The sequence below is a fragment of the Lepidochelys olivacea genome, assembly GCF_965140295.1.
Source record: "Lepidochelys olivacea isolate rLepOli2 genome assembly, chromosome: 18".
Classification (NCBI taxonomy): domain Eukaryota; kingdom Metazoa; phylum Chordata; order Testudines; family Cheloniidae; genus Lepidochelys; species Lepidochelys olivacea.
Window position 1 is genome coordinate 15552461 of NC_140428.1, and position 20965 is coordinate 15573425.

The following is a 20965-nucleotide window of genomic DNA, read 5'->3' on the forward strand; positions in this document are numbered from 1 at the left end:
AAGTGCAGGACTCTGCACTTGTCCTTGTTGAACCTCATCAGATTTCTTTTGGCCCAATCCTCCAATTTGTCTAGGTCCCTCTGTATCCTATCCCTACCCTCCAGCATACCTACCACTCCTCCCAGTTTAGTGTCATCTGCAAACTTGCTGAGGGTGCAATCCACACCATCCTCCAGATCATTTATGAAGATATTGAACAAAACCAGCCCCAGGACCGACCCCTGGGGCACTCCACTTGATACCGGCTGCCAACTAGACATGGAGCCATTGATCACTACCCGTTGAGCCCGATAATCTAGCCAGCTTTCTATCCACCTTATAGTCCATTCATCCAGCCCATACTTCTTTAACTTGCTGGCAAGAATACTGAGGGAATACTCCTGGTCAGCTCCAGGGCTGCTCCTTTACTGTGACTCCCCTTGCCAGCAGGCCAGAGGGACGGTCCTACATTATTGATCCGTGATGGCTGAACCCGTCCTATTGCTCTTGCAGCTGATGGGCTTGGTGTCAGGATTCAAGTGCTCTCAGGATAAATACGGCCAACAGCGGCCCCGGAATGGGCCAGGTTGTACTTGAAATCTGCGTGCCTTAGTGGGAGAGAACTCAGGATTTAAAGCGGGGCGGGGGGGTTCCAAGCAGCCTCCTCGAAACAGCCCCTTGGTCTCATTTACAGCCTGGTGTTGAATGACTGTGGCCAGATTTTTCCAAAGGGCTCAGCACCCAGCAGCTCCCAGGGGTCTCATTTTGGGGGTGGTAATGGGGAATTCTCCCTGGCCCTTCGTGACCAGTCTGGACATCTGTGTTGGGATTGCTGAAGGCATCCAGACTATGGGCCTGATTCTGATCCCACTTGCGCAGGTGTTATACAGGTGTCAATGGGAACTCAGCACTTTGGCAAAATCAGGTCACTTATTTGGGAGCTTAAATATGGCCCTAGAAGTTCAGGCTCCTACTTGTGAAACATCTTGGCCTAACCTGGACTGTGCTCCGGTCTCCCCATCGGTGAACTGAGCCTAATGATATTGGCCCTCAAGCCTAAGGTGCTTTAGGATTTCTGGCAGAAAGGCACCATATACGGGCAAAGTACGGTTATGTCCTCGTTGCCAGGGGTAAATCCCTGCAGATTCAGGACCGACCTGAGGTTCAGCCTCTTCTGCTGCTATTGTTCTTAATGTTTCCTGACCGGTCTTGGGAAGGGTCTCATATATCCCCTGCTGCCTGGATCCCAGCCCCTGCGCTCTCTTCTTCTGTAGCAAGTGGACAGTGTGGAGAGAGCCGTGTGAGTTTCCTCCTGCAGTCACAGCAGTGTCATGCTTAACAAGAACATTTTCTCCGGGCCTAACAGCAGGTCCTCATTGCTCTGTGCACCACTTGATATTTTTTGTAACGCTCTGCAAAACAGCATGCAGGGCGGATGTTCAGGGATCAGGGCTGAGCTATAAGGCTGGGGAGTGAGGGATTGAGAGAGCACTGGCCAGAGTTTTTGAAGAGGTGGTAAAAAGCGTCTCTGAGAAAAGCCATTCATTTGGATCACTCCTTTTCGTTCATTTCCCTGTTTCCCATTAGTTCCGCCAGCAGCCCGTCAGTGATCAGGGACCAGCCTCGTCCTGCAGCAATAATTCATCCAGAGGCCACCTGAAGCCGTTCGGGGAAATCTGGAGGGTTTGCTTGTCTCTTTCTCCAGCCTCCGTTGTGAACTGTCAGTGCGGGCTGCTCACCTCTTCCCCTCCGCCCTGAGGCAGAAGCTGGGCTGGAGTCTCAGGAGCACAATAAACGCTGGCTGGCATTCACCCGCCCATCTGGAAAAGGGAGACAAACATCTTACTCGGGAAATGTTCAATATTTAAAGCTTCGCTGATCCATCAGAGTTGCGGGCCAAATAGGCCAAATTCTGCTCTCTACTCTAGTGGTTCCAACCCAAAGTAACCCTGCTGAAGCCAAATGCATTACTCTAGTCATTGCCAGCGAAACAGCGCGGAATCCGGCCCCACCTCTGCAAATGTGAATCCCAGGAAGACGTTCTTTTGAAGCATGAAACAGTCCAGTGGCTGGATAATTGAACAACAGCAGCAAATTAAACATCTTAGAAGCACCCGGAGGTGGACTGTTCAAAACACAAAGCTGTGTAGTTCCCCCCGCCCTCCACATTTGTTGGAGCCGCTCTCGATTTTAGGCATTTAATAACAGTTAAATATTTGAATGTTTTTTTTAACTAAATAAAAATATGAAGCGCTGAAAAGACTTTAGGGTTTAGGGAGGAGGACAAAATAGTCTTCTTATTCTTTTTTTGTGCTAGGCGCTGTACAAACACAGAAAAAGACAGTCCCTGCCCCAAAGAGCTTTCAAATCCAAGTATAAGACAAGAGACAACAGATGGCTGGGGGCGGATATAAGGAAACAATGAGATCAGTTATTCTCCATGTCCTCTGAAGACAGGACAAGAAGCAATTGGCTTAATCTGCAGCAATGGTGATTTAGGCTGGATATTAGGAAAGACTCGCTGATTCTAAGTATCGTGAAGCATCTAGTGAAGTTATCTAGGGAGGTTGAGGAATCCCCACCATTGGAAGTTTTTAAGGACGGGTTGGACAGTGATGATCTAGGTGATCAGTGATGATCTAGGTGTACTTTGTCCTGCCTTAGTATGGGGGTAGGGGAGGCTGTACTAGATCAGTGGTTCTCAACCTTTCAAGACCGCTGTACCCCTCCAGGAGTCTGCTTTGTCTTGCGTACCCCCACGGTTCACCTCACTCAAAAACGACTTGCTTACAAAGTCAGAGATCAAAATACAAAAGTGTCGCAAGACTAACACGGGCTGCTACTCTGAAACTTATTATTTTGCTGACTTTCTCATTTTTACCATATACGTATACAATAAATGGACTGGAAATCAAAGATTGTACCTACCTGTCAGCGTGACACTTGAGCCTGTTTGTCACTTGTGAGCCTGGTGTTTCGCCCGAGCTGCAGGCGGCGGGGCTGAAGCATGTAACTTAGCTTTGCGGGGCCCCCTGTGGGGTGCAACCCCAGGTAATTGCCCTGCTTGCCACCCCCTAATGCCGGCCCTGCACTTGTGACCCCCACCCCCAAACCTGTCCTGTAACCCTCCTGGGGGCTGCAATCGTGTTGAGAAACACTGATCTAGATGAGCTGATGTGCCCCCTGGAAGACCTCTGAGTACCCCCCGGGCTACACCTACCCCCGATTGAGAACCATTGGCCTAGATGACCTCTTGAGGTCTCTTCCTGCCCTACAGTTCTATGACTGTGTGAATACTGGTCAGCGTGCTAGGCTGTGGTCTCAATACACCAGCAGCCTGTAGTCAGGATTTAGTAGGCATGACAGCAAAGGGGAATTTGGTGGAGGGATTTGAAGGTGGCCAGCAAGATAGCTTTGTGGCTCCTTAGCTCTGTTTGCAAACCCTCTGGGATCATGGGAATGATGTATGAAAATAGTCCTAAGACAGCCCCAGCCCCAAAGAGTCGAAAAACTCAGGCTCTGACCCTGCAATTGATAATGATCTGGCATGTCACTGCACCCACAATGGGTCCTGTTGATGTCCCTGGAGCTCCCCAGGCATGCAGCAGAGGCCTTGGCTAGGAACTATCCGTTGTAGGTTTGGGGCTGGATTAAAACCAAGGCACACCAGGTGAGTGTGGTACTGGGCAGGAGGTAGGGGCGTGGGGAACAGGAGCTGTAGACTTGGCTGACACATGCAGTTGGTAGCGGGGTTGTGACGAGGCAAAGGAAACAGAGATTCGGGTGACTCCGCCAGGCCACCTAGCTGTCCTTTGGAGACTAATTTTTGTGTTGCACCCACCTGTAAATGCAGGCTCCCGTCATCACCCAGGGCTAGCTCCTCAGCGGGTGTCAACTGGCTTCAGTGGAGTAATACCTGATTTACACTAGCAGAGGCCTTGGCCCGTGCACCAGTCCAATAGCAGAGGACTTAGAGGGGGAGGAAAATAAGAAAGAAATGGTTAAAAGACAAAACAAAGCTGACGTTTCCAAAAGGCCCCAAAGAGCTTTTCTCTCCCTTGTCACCTTGGTTTGTAAGTGAGAACAGTTGGCCCCATCGCCCATGTCCCTTCCCATGCAGACAGGTCACCCAGCGTGGTGTCTAGTTTTCAAGTGACCCAAGCAACCCGGCTTCTTCCATTTCCCTTGGGTTGCTGCTCCGAACGGACCTCCTGCCTATGACGGTTTTCCCGATAGCTGATATTTCTCGTGCTCCGATGCCACGGTGAGGGACATAGTACCTGGGCCCGAGCCACCGAAGATGCTCATTGATGGCAGTGGGTTTTGGATCATGCCTTTAATGCCTAGGCAGTGAGGGGGATCCCAGAAAGTCCCCCTGCGGGAACAGCCTGACCCCTTGCTGGCTGTTTTGCTGAGATCATAGTGTGTTTTTGTGTTGCATACTGCCGGATTAAACCATCCATCGGGCTCAGTGACTGTGATTAAATCCTTGCTGATCCACACAGCGTGCTGGATCTTTCTCTTTAATCCAAGCAGCTGAGTTTGGGGAAGATAGTGTTTGCTGTCTCTTTAAGGGCAGAAAAGAAAGCTCTCCAATTGCTACTCTATAGGATTTAGACTAGATCCCTGTTTTCTTTAGCAAGAATAAGAGGGAAGGAGGATGCTCAAGGGGAAGGAGGATGCTCACGCGCACACCCACCTCTGGCCAAGGGGTGACACTTCTGTGCTACCTTCGCACACAACTGCCCATTGCAGCTTTCTCCCACAAGCGAGACTCTGTAGGAGCCTCTCACTTCCCTTGCATCAGGGTTTATTCTGCCTCTTGCCTGCTCTGCCTGCAGCAGCAGCCGTGATCGGACACACAGCAGCTGAAAAGAAAAGGCTTGCGGCCCCCAGAAGAAAGAGCCCTACAGGTAAGGCAAGGAGGAGGGAGAAAGTGAAGCTGAGCTAGGAACTCAGGGGCATCTTCTCCCCGCATCAGTCTCTACCCAGAGGTGGCCAAGCAGGCGTCTAAGTGGCATTTGCAGTCACTAGGAAATGCCTCGGTATGAGCCGTGGGATGGGGTGGGGGGACCTTTCTTCTGCTGATCGGCTCCTGATCATGTCATTCTGCCCTGGTTGCCAGTGAAGAGAAAGGAGGAGAAGAGGGGGAGAGAGAGGGCTGGAGGAAGAGAGATCTGGATCACACGTCTTCCCTTTAAAAGCTGGCCCATGGCAATGATCACCTAGTCCTGGTCTCTGCTCTGTGCCGAGCTGTCCAGGGGAATTGCTAGCTGCCCTCCTCCGCACCTCCACCTCCAGCCCCTCCTCCCCTCCAGCTCCTCAATGGCAGAAGATTTTGGGAGCCCTAATGCCAGTGTGATTGGGGAGAGGTCCCTGGCTGGGGGGAGCAGCTGGGTGGCCGCCTTCCTCTGCTTCATCATCCTGCTGACCACCCTGGGGAACTTCCTGCTCATCCTGCTGATCTTCACTCAGCACTCCCTGCGCAACACCTCCAACTACTTCCTGGTGTCCCTCTTCATGTCCGACCTGATGGTGGGCCTGGTGGTCATGCCACCAGCCATGCTGAACCAGCTCTATGGCCGGTGGGTGCTGGAGGGCGAATTCTGCTCCATCTGGTACTCCTTCGACGTCATGTGTTGCAGCGCTTCCATCCTCAACCTCTGCGTCATCAGCCTGGACAGGTACCTGCTCATCATTTCCCCGCTCAAGTACAAGCTCAGGATGACCTCCTGCAGGGCCGTGTGGCTTATCTTCGCCACCTGGACCTTGGCCGCCCTGGCCTCCTTTCTGCCCATCAAAATGGGGTGGCACAAGCTGGAGTTTGAGATCAGGCCCCTCAACAGCACCTCCCACGCGGAAGAGGACCAGTGCAGGCTCCTGGTCAGTCTGCCCTATGCCCTGATAGCCTCCGGCCTGACCTTCTTCCTCCCATCCATGGCTATCTCCTTCACCTACTGCCGAATCCTCCTGGCCGCCAGGAAGCAAGCCGTGCAGGTGGCATCGTTCACCACCCACATGGCCAGCACCTCCGATGAACCCCTGCAACAGGTAACGAGGTTTGACGGCTGGTGGGGCTTTGCCCTGGGTGCATGCAGGAGGGGCTGGCTGCTTCATGCCTGCTGATCCCACAGCCAGGTCGGTGGGTTTCACCCTCCCTGCCCTCTCCTTGGAAGGTGAGGGAAAAAAATCATACCCCGCCTATGAAACCAGCTGTGGTGGTGACCACCGGAGCTTGAGCTCTGTGGCTTTTAAACCCATTAAAGGGGTGGAATTTTGCAGGCAGAGAAAGTCATTGGGGATGCTGTAGCCTTGGGTTGAGGTGCAAAAGGGCCGGGGGACGAATGGGGGTGAGAGTCAAGCAATTTATGCAACAGAGGAGTCTGAGGATTGACCCTCCCTCCCCCCACTCGGTCCCTTCCTGGTGCTTTCCAATCCCTCCCCAACAGCCCCCTGCCCTCGCAAGGTGGAAGGATTAGAAAGGATCATACAAAACAGTTACAGGCAAGATCAGCTGGATTCTTCCCTCTCTCCCATTCCCCCACCTTGGAAAAGTTCCTTTGTTTGTAGCTTGGAAAGTTAAAGCTGACGTGATGATAATTTACAAGAGGAATGAAAAGAGGTGGTTCAGGGAATGGAGACAAGTTAAAGCCATTTTGAGAAGGGGTTTAATTGGGGAGCGGAGAAGCTGACTAAAATTCCCGCCCCCCTTCCCCACAGCTCTTCAGTGGGGCTTAATATTCAGTATCCTCCCAAGAGATCTCTGCCCCCATCCTTTCCTCTCCGGTGGTTTCTATGATCGCTTGTTAAATAGGAGCTTGATCCAGCAGTGGGGAAGTCCCCTGCTGACTTCAGTGGCAGCTGGATTGGGGGCCTAGGTTGCAGCAAAGTGCCATTGACCTGGGTCAGTAGCCTCCAGGCCTTTGGGAAGCCGCTTCCCCACAGTGAGGAATGCCACCGATTAACGAGGCCTGGGCAGTAAATGGGGAGAGAGCGGGAAGGGACTGTCCGGGCTGGCCTCAGGGAGCCTTGCAGCATGATGCCAAGGGAGGAAGCAGTGAGTGTGAGGGGGGAAAGGTGCTCCCACAGGCCCGGGGGGCTCTCCTTCTGGTCAATCTTCTAAAGCGTGTTAGGCTTTGTCTGGATTAGGAACGGTGGGTGAGGTTAACTGAACCCAGCTTGGCCTGGACCATCTTACTCAGCTAGACAAACCTGGCTGCACCAGGAACGTGTGGGGGCCTCTGCTGCACTAGAGCCAGGGGAGGGCTGAACTGCCAGTCATTATGGATTTCTATGGGGCAGATTCGGGAGACCTGGATTCTGTTCCTTGCTCTGCCACTGCGTGTCCTGGGGGCAAATCACTTCCCCTTTCGGCATCTCCAATTTCCCTAGCGGTAGAAGGAGGGTGATGACACTTACCTGCCTCTCACCGTACGTCTACACTGCCATGAGATACCCGTGCCAGCTGAGCTCCTGGGCTCAGGCTAAGGGTGGAGGGTGGAGGGTGGGACCCTCCCTCTCAACTTGCAGGGTCCTAGAGCCTGGGCTGCAGCTTGAGCCCGAACATCTACACAGCCCCTGAGCCCGAGTCAGCTGGCACAGGCCAGCCGTGGGTTTTTGATTCCAGGGTAGGCAAACCCCCAGGGGCTGTGATTACACGATTCTGATCCTCAGCCAGAGGGGGCTATACTGTGCATGCTCATTCTTAAGGATCGCTCACTATTATCATTCCAATACCTTTTGCATTGCCTTCTCCTGCATGCTCCTGGGCTTCACCCAAGAGCCCCCCCCATTGTTATTGCCTCAATAGCCCTTGCAGCAAAGGGCCCCGCAGAACAGCAAGCTGGAAGGCCAAGTGACTCATCTTCTCCAGTGTTTCTCGCTCCAGACGGGCAAACTCAGGAGTACTCCCGGATGGAGCTTAGAATAAGCATTTAAGCTAAAAATGTGCTGAACAGCGCCTGCTCCAGCAAGGTGCTGAGCGCCTTCCATTCCCACTGTCTACAGTGGGCACTGATGGGGCATAACCCTGGGCAGAAACAGCTAGGCACCTTGCAGGATTGGTCCCAGACTGAGGCACTAAGCGTGGGCTTGTCCCGTGCACCCGCATGAACATCGTCACAACACTCTGAGCATTGGAGCTGGCAGTGCAATCTCCTCCACCATACCGGACGAGGGGCAAAGGGTCGACACGTTGCCAAGGCTCAGGGACGGGCTCTGCGCAGTGGGACGCCTGGCTCACAGGCTCGATCGGCGTCTGCGGCTCAGGGGGCGAAGGCGTGTCGGAAAGGGAAGCCTCCAAACAGGATGGCACTTCTGCGAATCAGAGCAGGTGGAGTGAGGCGGGAGGGGAGAGTCGGGCATCAATGGGAGGGGGCGCAGGAGCGGTGAGAAGTTGGCCCTAATGTCAGAAGGGTGCTGGCACAGCATGGGGCGAGGCTAATGGCCCAGAGGAGGGGATGGAGCGGCACCGTAAAGCTGGGGTGGGGTGGGGTAGAGGAAAGGGTCACAAGAGGTAAAGGAGAGATGCCCAAAGCCACCGCGAACAACAGGGGAGAGGCCTGGCTCCAAACAGGTGGCTGAGGTAGCTTATGAGAGCGTGAGGGGAAGCTGGGGGTGGGCCAAGTGTCCCGGGGGCTGTGTCTTGTGAGTCTCTCTGCCTGTGCACTCCTGAAGGAAAGAAACCCAAGCTCCAGCTCCCTCAGGGTGCATGGGGGAGCGGGGTGGGCAGAAGGGGCTGCTGAGCTAGGACAGACATGCCAACTTGTGTGAATTTATCGCCAGAGATGTGATTTCTAAGGGAAATGACACCTCCCTCGTGATTTTGTGGTAGAACGCTCAAATCTCAGGATTTTTTTCCCAGCCCAGGGCTGAGGTGAGAGTCCCCGTCCCTTCCCACCTCTTCATCCCCCACCTCTTCCCTCAGCCCTCCATCCCCCAACCTCTCCCCATAGCCTTGAAGCACACAGCCTAGGGTGCTGGCTTTTGCGGCTATGCATTGCATGGGGAACCTAGGCACCTCACTCAGGCTTTCCTGTGAAGGCCTAGGCACCTAAAAGTTAGGGGCCACAATGCTCAGCATTGCGATGTCCAAGCCCCCTTGTGGAGCTGGGCCTTTAGAGACCCCAGCTGAGCTGGAGGCCCCATTGTGCTAGGCGCTGTACATACCCATAGCGAGAGACAGACCCTGCCTCAAAGAGCTCAAGATCTAAACAGACAAGAAACACAAAGGAATATTTACCACCTGTATTTTACAGAGGGGCAGCTGAGGCCCAGAAAGTAAGTAAGTAAGTGTGTGTGTCACTCTTGGCATGCAGGACAGACCCTCAGCTAGACTAAACAGGCCCAGCTGTACTGACGTCAATGGTCTGTTGACACCAGCTGAGGATTTGACTCAGAGACTTTTATTTATACCTCAGCTACTAAACCCCTCCAAAACAGAAAATCCATCCTGAGAATGATCCGCCACACGCATCCGCTTATTGAAGGAAAATTTCCTGACTTGCACAATGTAAATAAGGCTATCCCATGGGGCAAAACCTCACAGCTGGGGCCTAGTCTGTTTGGTAAACTCTTAGCAGCGCTGAGTTGGAGACAGCAATGGAGTTACATTATCTGGGCCTGATCCTGTGAGAGGCTGAGTGCACTCACTGTCTGCTGCACTCTGTAGGGGGCCTGCCTCCTCGCAGGAGCCAGTTGGCAATTGGCCAGGTTGGGCCCTCTGGGCCTGATTCTGCCCTTATGGCAACAGTGCAAAGCAGGAGTAAATCAGGTGATGGAACTCAGAGCCAGAGTCCATGGGCCTGACTGTCCTGGTTTTACAGCACAGTTACACCTGATTTACTCCAAAGCAGGGGTGAGGAGACCCAGGATCTGCGGGTGTTTGTATTTCTTGGTTATTTCCCCACAGTGCCCTGTGAACTCTGAGGAGAGCCTAGTATTTAGCTGCATCCACAGTCTCATAGCTCAGACCATTTGTTTAAATTCTTTGTTGGTCCGTGGTATATCCGGGAAGCCCTGCTGGCGATTGCGCTGATGCCAGGCCACTGGCAAAAGTGGATTTTATTTTTTGTTAGTTTAAAAGTTTTTCTCCCCAGGGAAGAGAGCAAGGGGCCTGATTTCCCTCTCACATCAGTTTTATACTGGGGAACTCCGCTGGTGTTACTCTGGGTTTGCACTGGTGTAAGTGGAGAACTCCTTTGTGTCCTGATTGCTTTCGTGTCTATGGAAAAAATCCTTTTCTAAGTGAAGCGTATGTGGGGGAAAGCCCATTCCCACAGGTTCAAGCTCTTAGATGCAATCGTAGGATCGTTATGTCTAGAGATCTGAAGAACACCAAGATTAATTTCTAAACAATTGAGACGCTAGAAAAGGAGGGAAAAAATGACCAGGAGGGTTTGAAAATAGATGGTTCTTCTTGACATAAATAACGCCACATATTGGATGAGTTCAGCATTCAAGTGTTGATGATTTTAGGCCTTTCTGGGTTTAACTCTCTTGGCAATATGTTCTGGTTCTCTCAGATGAGTGTGTTCTTTAATCTGTTGCCTTCAAGGGGGGTCAGAGTACATGATGGGTGAAAGATGTCTGTCCAGTGACTCCCAGAAATGACAAGGTTTCTTACAAGGAGGAGAAAACTTAAGAGGGTAGTTTAATGTAAAGTGTCTAGCTCCTGCCAGTTCCTCCAAATCTCTCTCCATTCTCTCTCTAGGCACGTGGGACAACATTTTGCATACCTAGAGCACCCTTCCTTCTAGAATTTCACAGCACTCGATTAATTATGACTCCCCGCATCCCCAGGGTGTGTGTTAAATATTATTTACCCCCATAGGGGAAACTGAAGCCCGGAGCAGTTCAGTGACTTGCTCAGAGACGCATGCTGGGAATAGAATCTAGGCGCCATCTCCTTAAAATCAGCAGAAGTTATTTCTCTTCTGCAGTGGTCCTGACCCCCTCCCTCTTCCAGTCCCCTGCTCGGCACGTGGTACTTTGGTTCTCACAGGTGTCTGGTGATCTAGATCATGATGGGGTTTCACAGTTTGGCCTTTATGAACTCTGGGGAGCCCAGGAGTTTTGCTGGAGAAAAAAAGGCTCGCTCTCCCTCCTTCTCACTCAGTCACTTATGGAGAAGGTAACAGCAGTCACTGAAATAACTGTACGGAGGAGGAGAAGCTGTCATGCCCATTATTAAGAATTGCGGAGCTTGATGTTACTCTCAGGAAAGGAATAATTTCCCGTTCCCCTCAAATTTCTAGGTGTGGGGGGTGTGGCAGTGATAATTATGGTTGGGGAAGGGTGGGTGGGGCAAAGCATCTGGACTGACAGCAGCTTCAAAGCATTTGACACCAATTTTTTGGTTTCTTTAACGAAGCGCATGTTCCCATGGCTGTGTGCTGAGCTTTGCAGGACAGTAGCGGGGTGGGGATTAGCGAGAAATAAACTTCCTTTGCAAGAGCTTCTGCTGTAGAATTTCACTGACCCCAGTGCAGCCCGAAAGCTTGTCCCTGCCATGAACAGAAGTTTGTCCAATAAAGACATTTCCCTCACCTACCTTGTCTCTCCTGCGCAGAGGGGCAGTATGAGGCCTATGCATCACTTAAGTCTCAGCTGAGCCCATGCACTGGCCATGTAGACAAGGGTCAGTTCTGCCCTGTGATAGCTGGATGAGTGGTAGGGTTAGAGAAGAGGGGAGAAAATTACACCCCCAAACCTCAGATTTCTGCAGCTAGCCTTCAGTGCAGCCCACTGAGCTTCTATTTGTCTCCATCAGGAAATCTAATTAACCTCAGAGCTGAGTTCAACAATAGTTATAACTAGGAATTGGGCAGCCATACATTCACCGGATTGGCGAACTGAAGGCTGAGATGACTAATACAGTCTCACCCACTGCACTTAAAAAACAATGCCAGAGAAATCTCCCCGCTCTGTCACTTTCAGCTGTCATGACAGTTACTAATGTTCCAGGCAAGTGTATTTTAATCTGCCAACTGGTTTTAAAAAGAGAGCATTTAATCAATGAACTAATATGTACAACTGTATTGATTCAGGGGGTGTAGCAAGATGAAAGCAGAACTCACAGTGAGAATGAATTACTGACCGTATGAGCGCACAAGGACCTGGGTGCAGATTTTTAAAGGTATTGAAGTGTGGTTTTGCTCAGTGTTGCAAAGCCTAAGCAATTTAGGAGCCTGGGTCTCCTTTTCAAAATGACTTAGGTATTTGGGAACTGAAGTTTCAGTAATGGGACTTAGGAGTCTAAGTGTCTATCTCACTTTTGAAGATGAGACCTACACTCCTAAATCAGTTAGGTGTTGCAATGAGCAACACCTAAATGCCTTTAAAATATGGGCCTTACTTCCTATATGTTGGGCCAAGATTCTCCTCTGAGTCAGTCTTGATTTATACAAATGAAATTCCACCAAAGCCAATGGAATTACTTGTAATTTACACTGGTGTGAGAGGAAAACATGGCCCAGTAATGGAGGATTTCCAATTCTTCTCCAGTGCTATAAATCACTGATCCCTAGCCCTGATGTGTCATGAAACATTGGACTTTAAATCCATCTCTGAGCCAATGCTGAATATTGTCCATCTATCAACTCAGCCCACAGCAATATTTGTGGGGAAAGAAGGAATATCTATATAGTTGTATATATCATCAGGCTCTCCTCACCTCCTCCAAAAGGGTAGCTCTTTTAAGCTATTTGGGATGTGGGAAGTTAAAAGCAGTCTGACTAGAAATATAGATGGATAATGAGCAGGTGCAAATTGTCAGAAGTAGGAAATAAATGCAATTTATGACATGGTTCCACAATTTGTCATATGGCTATTGCCATCACTAAGGCTACAATTTAGTCCGTGACTTCCAGCGACCTCTGTGACCTGCGGTGGTCGGGGGCTGCAGGGTCTTCTGCCACCCACGGGGGGCAGGGAGCTGCAGGTTACCCCCGCTTCCTCTGGTGGCCCCCAGAGCTCCAAGCTGCCACAGGCAGCGGGGAACCCCAAAGCTCCTGGATGCCATGGGCAGTGGGGAACGCTGCAAATACTGGCCACAGTGGGGGAACCCCTGTGCTACTAGCCATCATGGGCCCCCAGAGCTGGGGTGGCAGGGGAACCCCCTGCGCTCCCAGCTGCCATGGGTGATGGGGGTCCCTGGAGCTGCTGATGGCAGCAGTACCCCACAGCTCCCCTCCGTGGTGGGTGGCAGGAGCATGCCACAGCTCCCAGATGCCGTGGGCAGCGGGGGAATCCCCAAGCTCCTGGCTGCTGAAACCCTTGGAGCTGCAGGTGGCAGGGTACCCTGTGGCCCCCAGCTGCTGCAGGCAGCCCCTTTGCCCCTGTGCTGCTGCCCCTCTTCAGGCGGGGGACGACGACCCGCAGATCCCCATTTTGTCTCAGATATTTTTACTAAAAGTCACGGAGAGGTCATGGCTTCCATTAATTTTTCTTTTTTGCCCGTGACCTGTCCGTGACTTTTACTAATAATATCCATGACAAAATCTTAGCCTTAGCCATCGCACATGTAATATCCAAGCTCGTTTATCTCTTTTTCTCATCACAAATCTTCCTCATGAGGTGTGGGGGTTTATATATGTAGATGTGCATCAGATGCTGCATACATATGGGAAGAAATTCATTCTAACTGGTAGAGAATTTGAAATTCTACAACACTGCATTATTCTGAATACCTGTCTTCTGATTTTACTATATAGGGTCCAATATTAAGCAAGACAGTATAGACTCCTTTTTCAGGAATCACTGGTTGAGCTGCTAGATGTGTATTTACACATGAAAGATGTCTGATTTTGCATATAATATATATTTCTGCAGGAGAAAATTATTTGTTACTAAATGTAACAGATTTAATTCCCGAGTAATAGTCTCTATTGACCTAGTATCCTACAGCGAGCAGACAAACTTAATTGCTTTTAAATACCTTGATTTAGCTTGCTGTTCTTTTTCTTTCACGTAAGGAGCTGGGAGTCTCTGACCCAGCCAACTCACTTGTGAATAAGTCATAAAGTGTTTTAACAGGTGGAAGGAGAAGCAGAGAATAAATAGACAAAATACAGGAGCAATTTTGAAAGGCCTTTTCTGAGAGATCAGACTTTGCCACAAAATGTATTTCAACATTCTAGGTCAGATCCATTGCTGAGGATCTGACCCAGAATGTTTCTTTAACTAACATCCGTATTCACACTGATGGACTTCGGTCTGTGAAACCGTGTCCCTCATTGATAAAAAGGAAGGGCTTTCAGCACCCTGGACAGCAGGGACTATACAAGCTTATGCTCAAATAAATTGGTCTCTAAGGTGCCACAAGTACTCCTTTTCTTTATACAAGCTGTATTAGGCCTCATTGCAGCCAAGCACTTTTAAAGCACATGCTTAAATCTTTGAAGTCAATGGGACCTAAACGAGTGCTCAAGGTCAGCATGTGCTCACGTGTGTTGTTGAATCAGGGGCTTACAATGTAAACATCCTGCTCCCAGTTAAGCCAATGGAATGAAAATTAAGCTTTCCTGATCATGCTGTACAAGAAATGGTAGCAGCTGGTATGTAAGAAAAAGAGTGTTACATCTCTAATAGTACAGCTGTCATTTGTCTCCACCACTGAATGAATTTAACTGGGATGATAGGTAAAAATAACATGCAAAGCAGAGAGCCATCAGGGTGTTAATCTCTCCTGTTCTTCGAAGGGTGGGCAGATCAGCAAGATGCAATTTACTTAATTATGACAGGATAATTTAATTTGAGATTGCAGGACTGCATAGAAGACAGAGCTGGCTCTGAGGGGTGTAGATTGAGCCCTTTCTTTGAAAAATGTAATTAAGCTACTGTTCTAATCAATAGCTAGATATGCACCCTGAGCCTAGGCTTTATCATCACTCGATCTTCAGTAGTTTGAGGCATTTGGGTTTCTGCAATAATAAAAAATCCCCAAATAATATAGCCATTCTGGTTCAGCGAGTAGTAATTTTTCTTTCCCCATTGGCTTTTTTTTTAACCACAGCACCCCCTGCAGGGCAGGGCTGGGCTGTCAGTGAAGGATCATGGTGGTTCCTTTCACACTTGGCACCCAAAGGTTGATTGCACCATAAATCCCTGAGAAATTCAATGCAATACAACTCAGTTCATGTAGCTTGTGTGCCCCTTGCACTATGCAGCTCGTCAGTACTTTCAGTCACAGTCTGAGCTGAGCCTGTGCTAAGCCTGGCCTGCAGCTGTGTGAGCTTGGGTAATTCACTTAAGCTCTTTGACCCAGAGCCTCAAAGATATTTAGGGACCTAACTCACGTTCATTTCAATGGGCGTTAGGTGGCTAAATATCTTTGAGGCTCTAGGCCTTTGTGTCTCAGTTTCCCCAGAGGTAAAATGGGGGTCATAACACCCACCTACCTCCCATGGGTGCTCTGCTTAGTATGTGATGTGCTATTTACACATTATAATACTGCTGCTGATTCCACTGTGTCTGGGACCATCCTTGCTGAGACCCTCAACTTCCAATAGCTGTGGAGATCAATTAGCACCTCAGCATCTTGCAGGATCAGGGCCACAGAAGGGTGCCATTGTATTTGTCCCACAGCTCACTGCGCCCTCATCACACATTGCCCAGTCAAGGGCCAGGACAACACTTTCCTTATGGTGCCATCATTTGTGTGGCACACCACACCGCAGGATGTGCTGCCGGCCCATAAAAGGGGATCGGCTCCTTCTCTCGAACAAGCTACTGGCTCCTTCTCGCTGGCACTGTAGGGGGGGCAGCTGTGGAACAAGTGAGCTGTTGGGAAAGGCAGCAGACTTGCAAGCACAAGCCGTGCTGTGTTTGTGGGACAAACGGCTCCATGCTGCAAACAGTGGCTGATGGCAGGTTGTCATAATTTTTGCAAGCGATAATGCAAAAAATATGGAGGGCCACATCCCCAGCTGGGATAAATCAGTAGAGCTACTTAGAAGTATAGCTACTGTGCTGATTTACATCACCGGAGACTCTGGCCCAGGGAGTGTAGTGTTGGGCCATCCATCCTCTGGCTGGGAAAGTTACTGAGGATTTCCTTGGCTTCCCACGACTAACTAATCTATGGCTCAAGGACCACGTGTATCTGGGCACAGGCAACCCACTGATGGCAAGCTAAAGTGACTTATGTCTTTGTCAAGGTTCGTTTTCTTTCTAGCCCTTGTCACCTAGTGGTGTATCCAGCCATGCTGGTGTTTAAAGGGTGAAGGCCTGAAAGGCTTCCCGTTTAGTGGATTTCCTGCCCAGCGTTTGCACTTGTATAATGTTGAAAGAGCTTGAAAGCCCAGCAAGCGAATCTGTATAAAAATGGAGCTGTTGCTGCTTGTTTTCTTCACCCAGGCATATTATTCTTGGTGGGCTATTAACGCTGACGTTTACAATCCACTCCAGGAGGCTGCTTTGCTTCTGAGCATCACTTTGTAACAGATCGACAACTTATAGCCGTTTCCCTTCCTCTCTGGGGGCCTCAGCTGAGCCCAGTGAGCCCTGTCCACTGCTGGGGCTGATGTGGGAGGGTGAGTATAAAGAATCTGTTTGTGCCTCCCCCCCCCCCACCCCCAAAGCTGGGGGGAGATTCCACATTTGTCCATGGCGCAGTGCAGTGGAACCTCATGGCTGTTCTAAATGATGCCAGCTGCAAAGGGCCTCTCCAGCCGTCAAGGATCACAGGAGTACAGGTGCCCATTGGGCAGCTGTGCCTTTTTACTTCCTGTGCTCCTGCCAAGCCGCCCCAAATGCAGGCTCATGCGCTGCCTATGACTGTGGCTTGTGTGTGCTGCGCAGTCCCTATTTTTTGGGGTGGGTGCTTGAGGCCTGGAGCACTCCTGGAGCCAGAAAAGCATTTAGAGCCTGATTTCCCCGTCTCATCCCTCCTTATGGCCCCATCTACAGCTGGGCGTAGCAGGTGTAAAATGCTACCACATCGGGCTGGGAAGAATTGGCTCCGCTAGGTGCAGGGACCGGCAGCGTGGGCCCAAGGGAGCAAGTTTGATGCTTGTCTCAGGGGGTGCATGTGCACTGAAGGCAGTGGACGAGAGAGCGAGGGGAGGAATTAACATGGGTCGTCGGCGCTGGTTTACGGGAAGACGCTAACGGGCAGGTAACAAATGCCGCTGGGGCTGAGCGATGGAGATCTAGCCCGCTCCACACCACCCCGTGCAGTCACTCCCCCCTGCTCAGAGGAGGCTGACCCCAGGGTTGTTAAGTTAGGCCAATGCTGGAGAACCGCACACGAGCTCTGCGGCACAAAGGGAGCTTTAAGTCCCCTTTGTGCACAGCCTCTCCCTGAGCCATCCCCAGTGTAAATGCCAACTGCCCCAGGGCTGCTCTTAGGGGTGCCAGCTGGTAATGGCTCCCCAGGGGCTGGCCTGCTGGCTGGTGCCCAGCAGTCTGTGCTCTACCGGGTCCTCGTACCGTGCCGCTCACTGCAGGACCTGAGACGTGCTCGCAGCTTCCCCCGCTATGCTTCCTCAACTGCTCCGGCAGAGCCTGGCTGCCACAGCTTGGGGAACGCTGACATGCTGCTTGGCTCTTTACCCGGCGCTGGAGTTTACGGTCACGTTCCTTAGCTTTGTACCAGTGCCCAGGGGCACAGGCATGGGTGCCTTTTACGTAGCTGGCAAGGAAAACGCGCGCTTTGGGGACGGGCCCTCGCTTTGTTCTAGGTCTGTACAGCGCCTAGCACAATGGGGCCCCAGTGGCTGACCGGGGGTCTCGAGGCGTGCCCGCAGTACAAATGAATAGTAAGACCAACCGCTGCTGGATCGGCAGGTCCTCGATATGTAAGGCAGCGGCGCCTCCCCTCCGGCCTGTGTTCTTTCGCCAGCCCCCTTTTCTCACATGGTTTCTTGTCCTTTTCAGGTCCCCGGAGCTCAGAGCCAAGCTGTGGCCATGGGAGAGAACAGGAAATTTGCCAGTAAGCACAGCAAAAAGGCGCTGAAGGCCAGCCTGACTCTGGGCATCCTGCTGGGAATGTTCTTCGTGGCCTGGCTCCCCTTCTTTGTTGCTAATATGACACAAGTAAGTCCTGGGCAGAAGAGGCCAGAGATGCCCTGCCCTTGTACGTCAAACCCACTCACAGCCCCGAGAAGGCCCCTGAGAAGGAGAGTTGGTCACTGGCGCCTGTGATAGCGATTAGCTCAAAGTCTGTGGTTGACTTAGCCAGGGCATCTTCCGCATTTAATGGTAGGGAGCTGGCCCTTCCCCGCCCTGCCAAGATGGACTTTTAGACTGTAATCTCTCTGGGGCAAGGACTGTGGTTTTTAATGTTTGTAAAACACTCAGCCCCGTCTCAATGACAACGAGTTACAGCCAAGATTTAGGAAGCAAGGAATTCGGAGATTTTATTCATGGCCCTTTACCATGTTTACCATGCCCAGCCCCTGATTGGTGCCAGGCCAACCCCCCTCGGAAATTGCTTTCCTGACCACCACCTCCCAGCCGCTCATCTGCCACTATGCCAACACCTTGCTGCAGGATCAGAGCTCCTTGCTAACCTGTGCTGCCTCATACATCAACCAGGAGAGGGTGTACTAGGGGCAGCCAACTGCTGAAATATGACCTGTCTGGGGCACAGACAGCAGCATCCTTGCGTCTGCAGCCAAACCCAACTCCCTCTGGAAATGGAGTTTGGACCCCTTGTCTCCCTTCCCTTCCCACAATGGCCCTGTATTCATTCTCTGAGCAGTTTCTTTAGTTGCCTGCCCCAACCCTTGAGCTGGACAGGACCTGCCCCAGGACCCTGCAGTGTTTATTGCATGCAGGTCCTTTTCTCTTAACCCCCATGGGGACCTGCCTCCTTGGAGAACAGGGGAAAGGCCGGATTTGGCCTCTGACCTACGTTGTGCAGGGTGGGAAGCGAGCCGTTGCAGATGATGCTGGGAGAGGGCAGGAGGTGCGGCCTGTTCTAATCTGTGCTCTGTCTCCCGCCCAGGCAGTGTGTGACTGCGTCCCTGCCGGCTTCTTTGACGTGCTCACCTGGCTTGGGTACTGCAACAGCACCATGAACCCCATCATCTACCCCCTCTTCATGAGGGACTTCAAAAGAGCCATGGCTAAATACCTGCCCTGCTGCCGGCGCTCTTGGGAAGGCCGGCCTAGCGCCATCTCCCTCTCCATGCGGAACTCCAACAGCGGGCCCCGGCTGGGGATGTCCCTCAAGAATATGCTCACGCTGCAGGGCGAGACGGACTCAGTTGATTCGGTCATCCAGGTGAATGAGCATCTCTTGCTGCCTGCCTGCAAAGACCCCCACCTGGAGTCCATCCCAGCCACGGGTGCCGACTCAGTCAACCTCTTCGACTTAGAACACATGGACCAGGAGCTGCAGATCAACCAACTGAACACGCCCATGGATTGACCACGCTGCCCCAACGGGGGTGGCGGGAGGTTAGGAGGGGCCTGCTCTTGGTTCCCCCCGCAAGCTTAGGCTATGCACAGACACCTTAGCAGTTCCTGCTGGAATATAGTGACACCCTTGATGGGGAAGCCAAGGACAGCGTGATGTGTACATGTACAAGCCTTCTGAGCCAAACTGAAACATTGTTAAGCCACAATATACTCCCCCTATACATAGAAACTGATCTCAACGTTCGCTGTCTCCTTAATCGTGGGGAGGAGGGAAAACGTGTCTCTTCTTTGTATGGAAATCACTGATAATTTTTCAGTGGTTACAGGTTGGGATTGTTTAAATATGATGAACCCAGACTTTATTGCCAAGTTTACCTGCCTGGTGTTGCTTTCCTTATTCTCTACTTGGTTTGTCACTGTCCCGCATCCCCCTCCCGCTTTGTAATGTGGAGAGCAGCACAGGGCACTTTTATGTTCTGCCCCCTGTGTGATCAGCCCAGGTTTTCAGTGGTTGATGGTCCCTGAGCTAAGAAAACAGCGGCAACACTTTCTCCTCCGCTCGCTTATATTTTAAAATTGGATTAAAAAGCAGCACATAGTAAAATTACAGCCAGAGCGAGAGAGAAACAAAACTTAGCAGGCACGGAAGGCCAAGGGGTCCAGAACAGCCAAAGGCAGCCACTGATGGCCATCACCACTGGACCCCAAGCGCTTTGTTAGCAGGAGAACAAGTACTCAGATGCTACAGTGATGTGGGCATAGCATTATCTGATGAGAGAAGTTGGTAAGACATAAGAGGTGCCAGACTGGGTCAGAGCAAAGGTCCATCTAGCCCAGTATCCTGTCTTCTAACAGTAGCCAATGCCAGGTGCCCCAGAGGGATTGAACAGAACAGGTCATCATCAAGTGATCCATCCCCTGTTGCCTACTCCCAGCTTCTGGCAAACAGAGGCTAGGGCACCATCCCTGTCCATGCTGGCTAATAGTGATAGATGGACCTATCCTCCATGAACTTATCTAGCTCTTTTTTGAACCCGGTTATAGTCTTGGCCTTCACAACATCCTCTGGCAAGGAGTTCCACAGGTGGACTGTGTGTTGTGTGAAAAAATACTTTCTTTTTTTTGTTTTAAACCTGCTGCCTATTAATTTCATTTGGTGACCCCTAGTTCGTCTGTTAAGAGAAGGAGTAAATAACACTTCCTTATTTACGTTCTCCACACCAGTCATGATTTTTATAGATCTCGCTTTCCTCTGTAGCATGGGGCACAGGTCACTTGCTGGAGGATTCTCTGCACCTTGAAGTCTTGAAACCATGCTTTGAGGACTTCAATAGCTCAGACATAGGTGAGAGGTTTATTGCAGGAGTGGGTGAGATTCTGTGGCCCGCGCTGTGCAGGAGGCCAGAATAGATGATCATAATGGTCCCTTTTGATCTTAACGTCTATGAGTCAGATCCCCCCCTTAGTCGTCTCTTTTCCAAACTGAAAAGTCCCAGTCCTATTAATCTCTCCTCATATGGCAGGCGTTCCATACCCTTAATCATTTTTGTTGCCTTCGACCACCATGAAGAGCAGCTGTACAGTCAGCTAAGGCTGTGCTGCTCAGACACCGGGCTGCATG

At 51.1% G+C, this 20965-nt stretch overlaps 1 protein-coding gene across 1 annotated transcript; it reads left to right on the forward strand.

The window, feature by feature from the left end:
* Positions 1 to 5304: 5304 nt before the first annotated feature.
* Positions 5305 to 19803, forward strand: HTR6 (5-hydroxytryptamine receptor 6; the record flags this gene model as incomplete). Its single annotated transcript, XM_084652136.1, has 3 exons — positions 5305 to 6030; positions 17857 to 18015; positions 18929 to 19803. The coding sequence occupies 3 exons, from the start codon at positions 5305 to 5307 to the stop codon at positions 19352 to 19354; spliced, it is 1311 nt and encodes a 436-aa protein (XP_084508262.1). The 3' UTR covers positions 19355 to 19803.
* Between the last annotated feature and the right edge of the window lie 1162 nt (positions 19804 to 20965).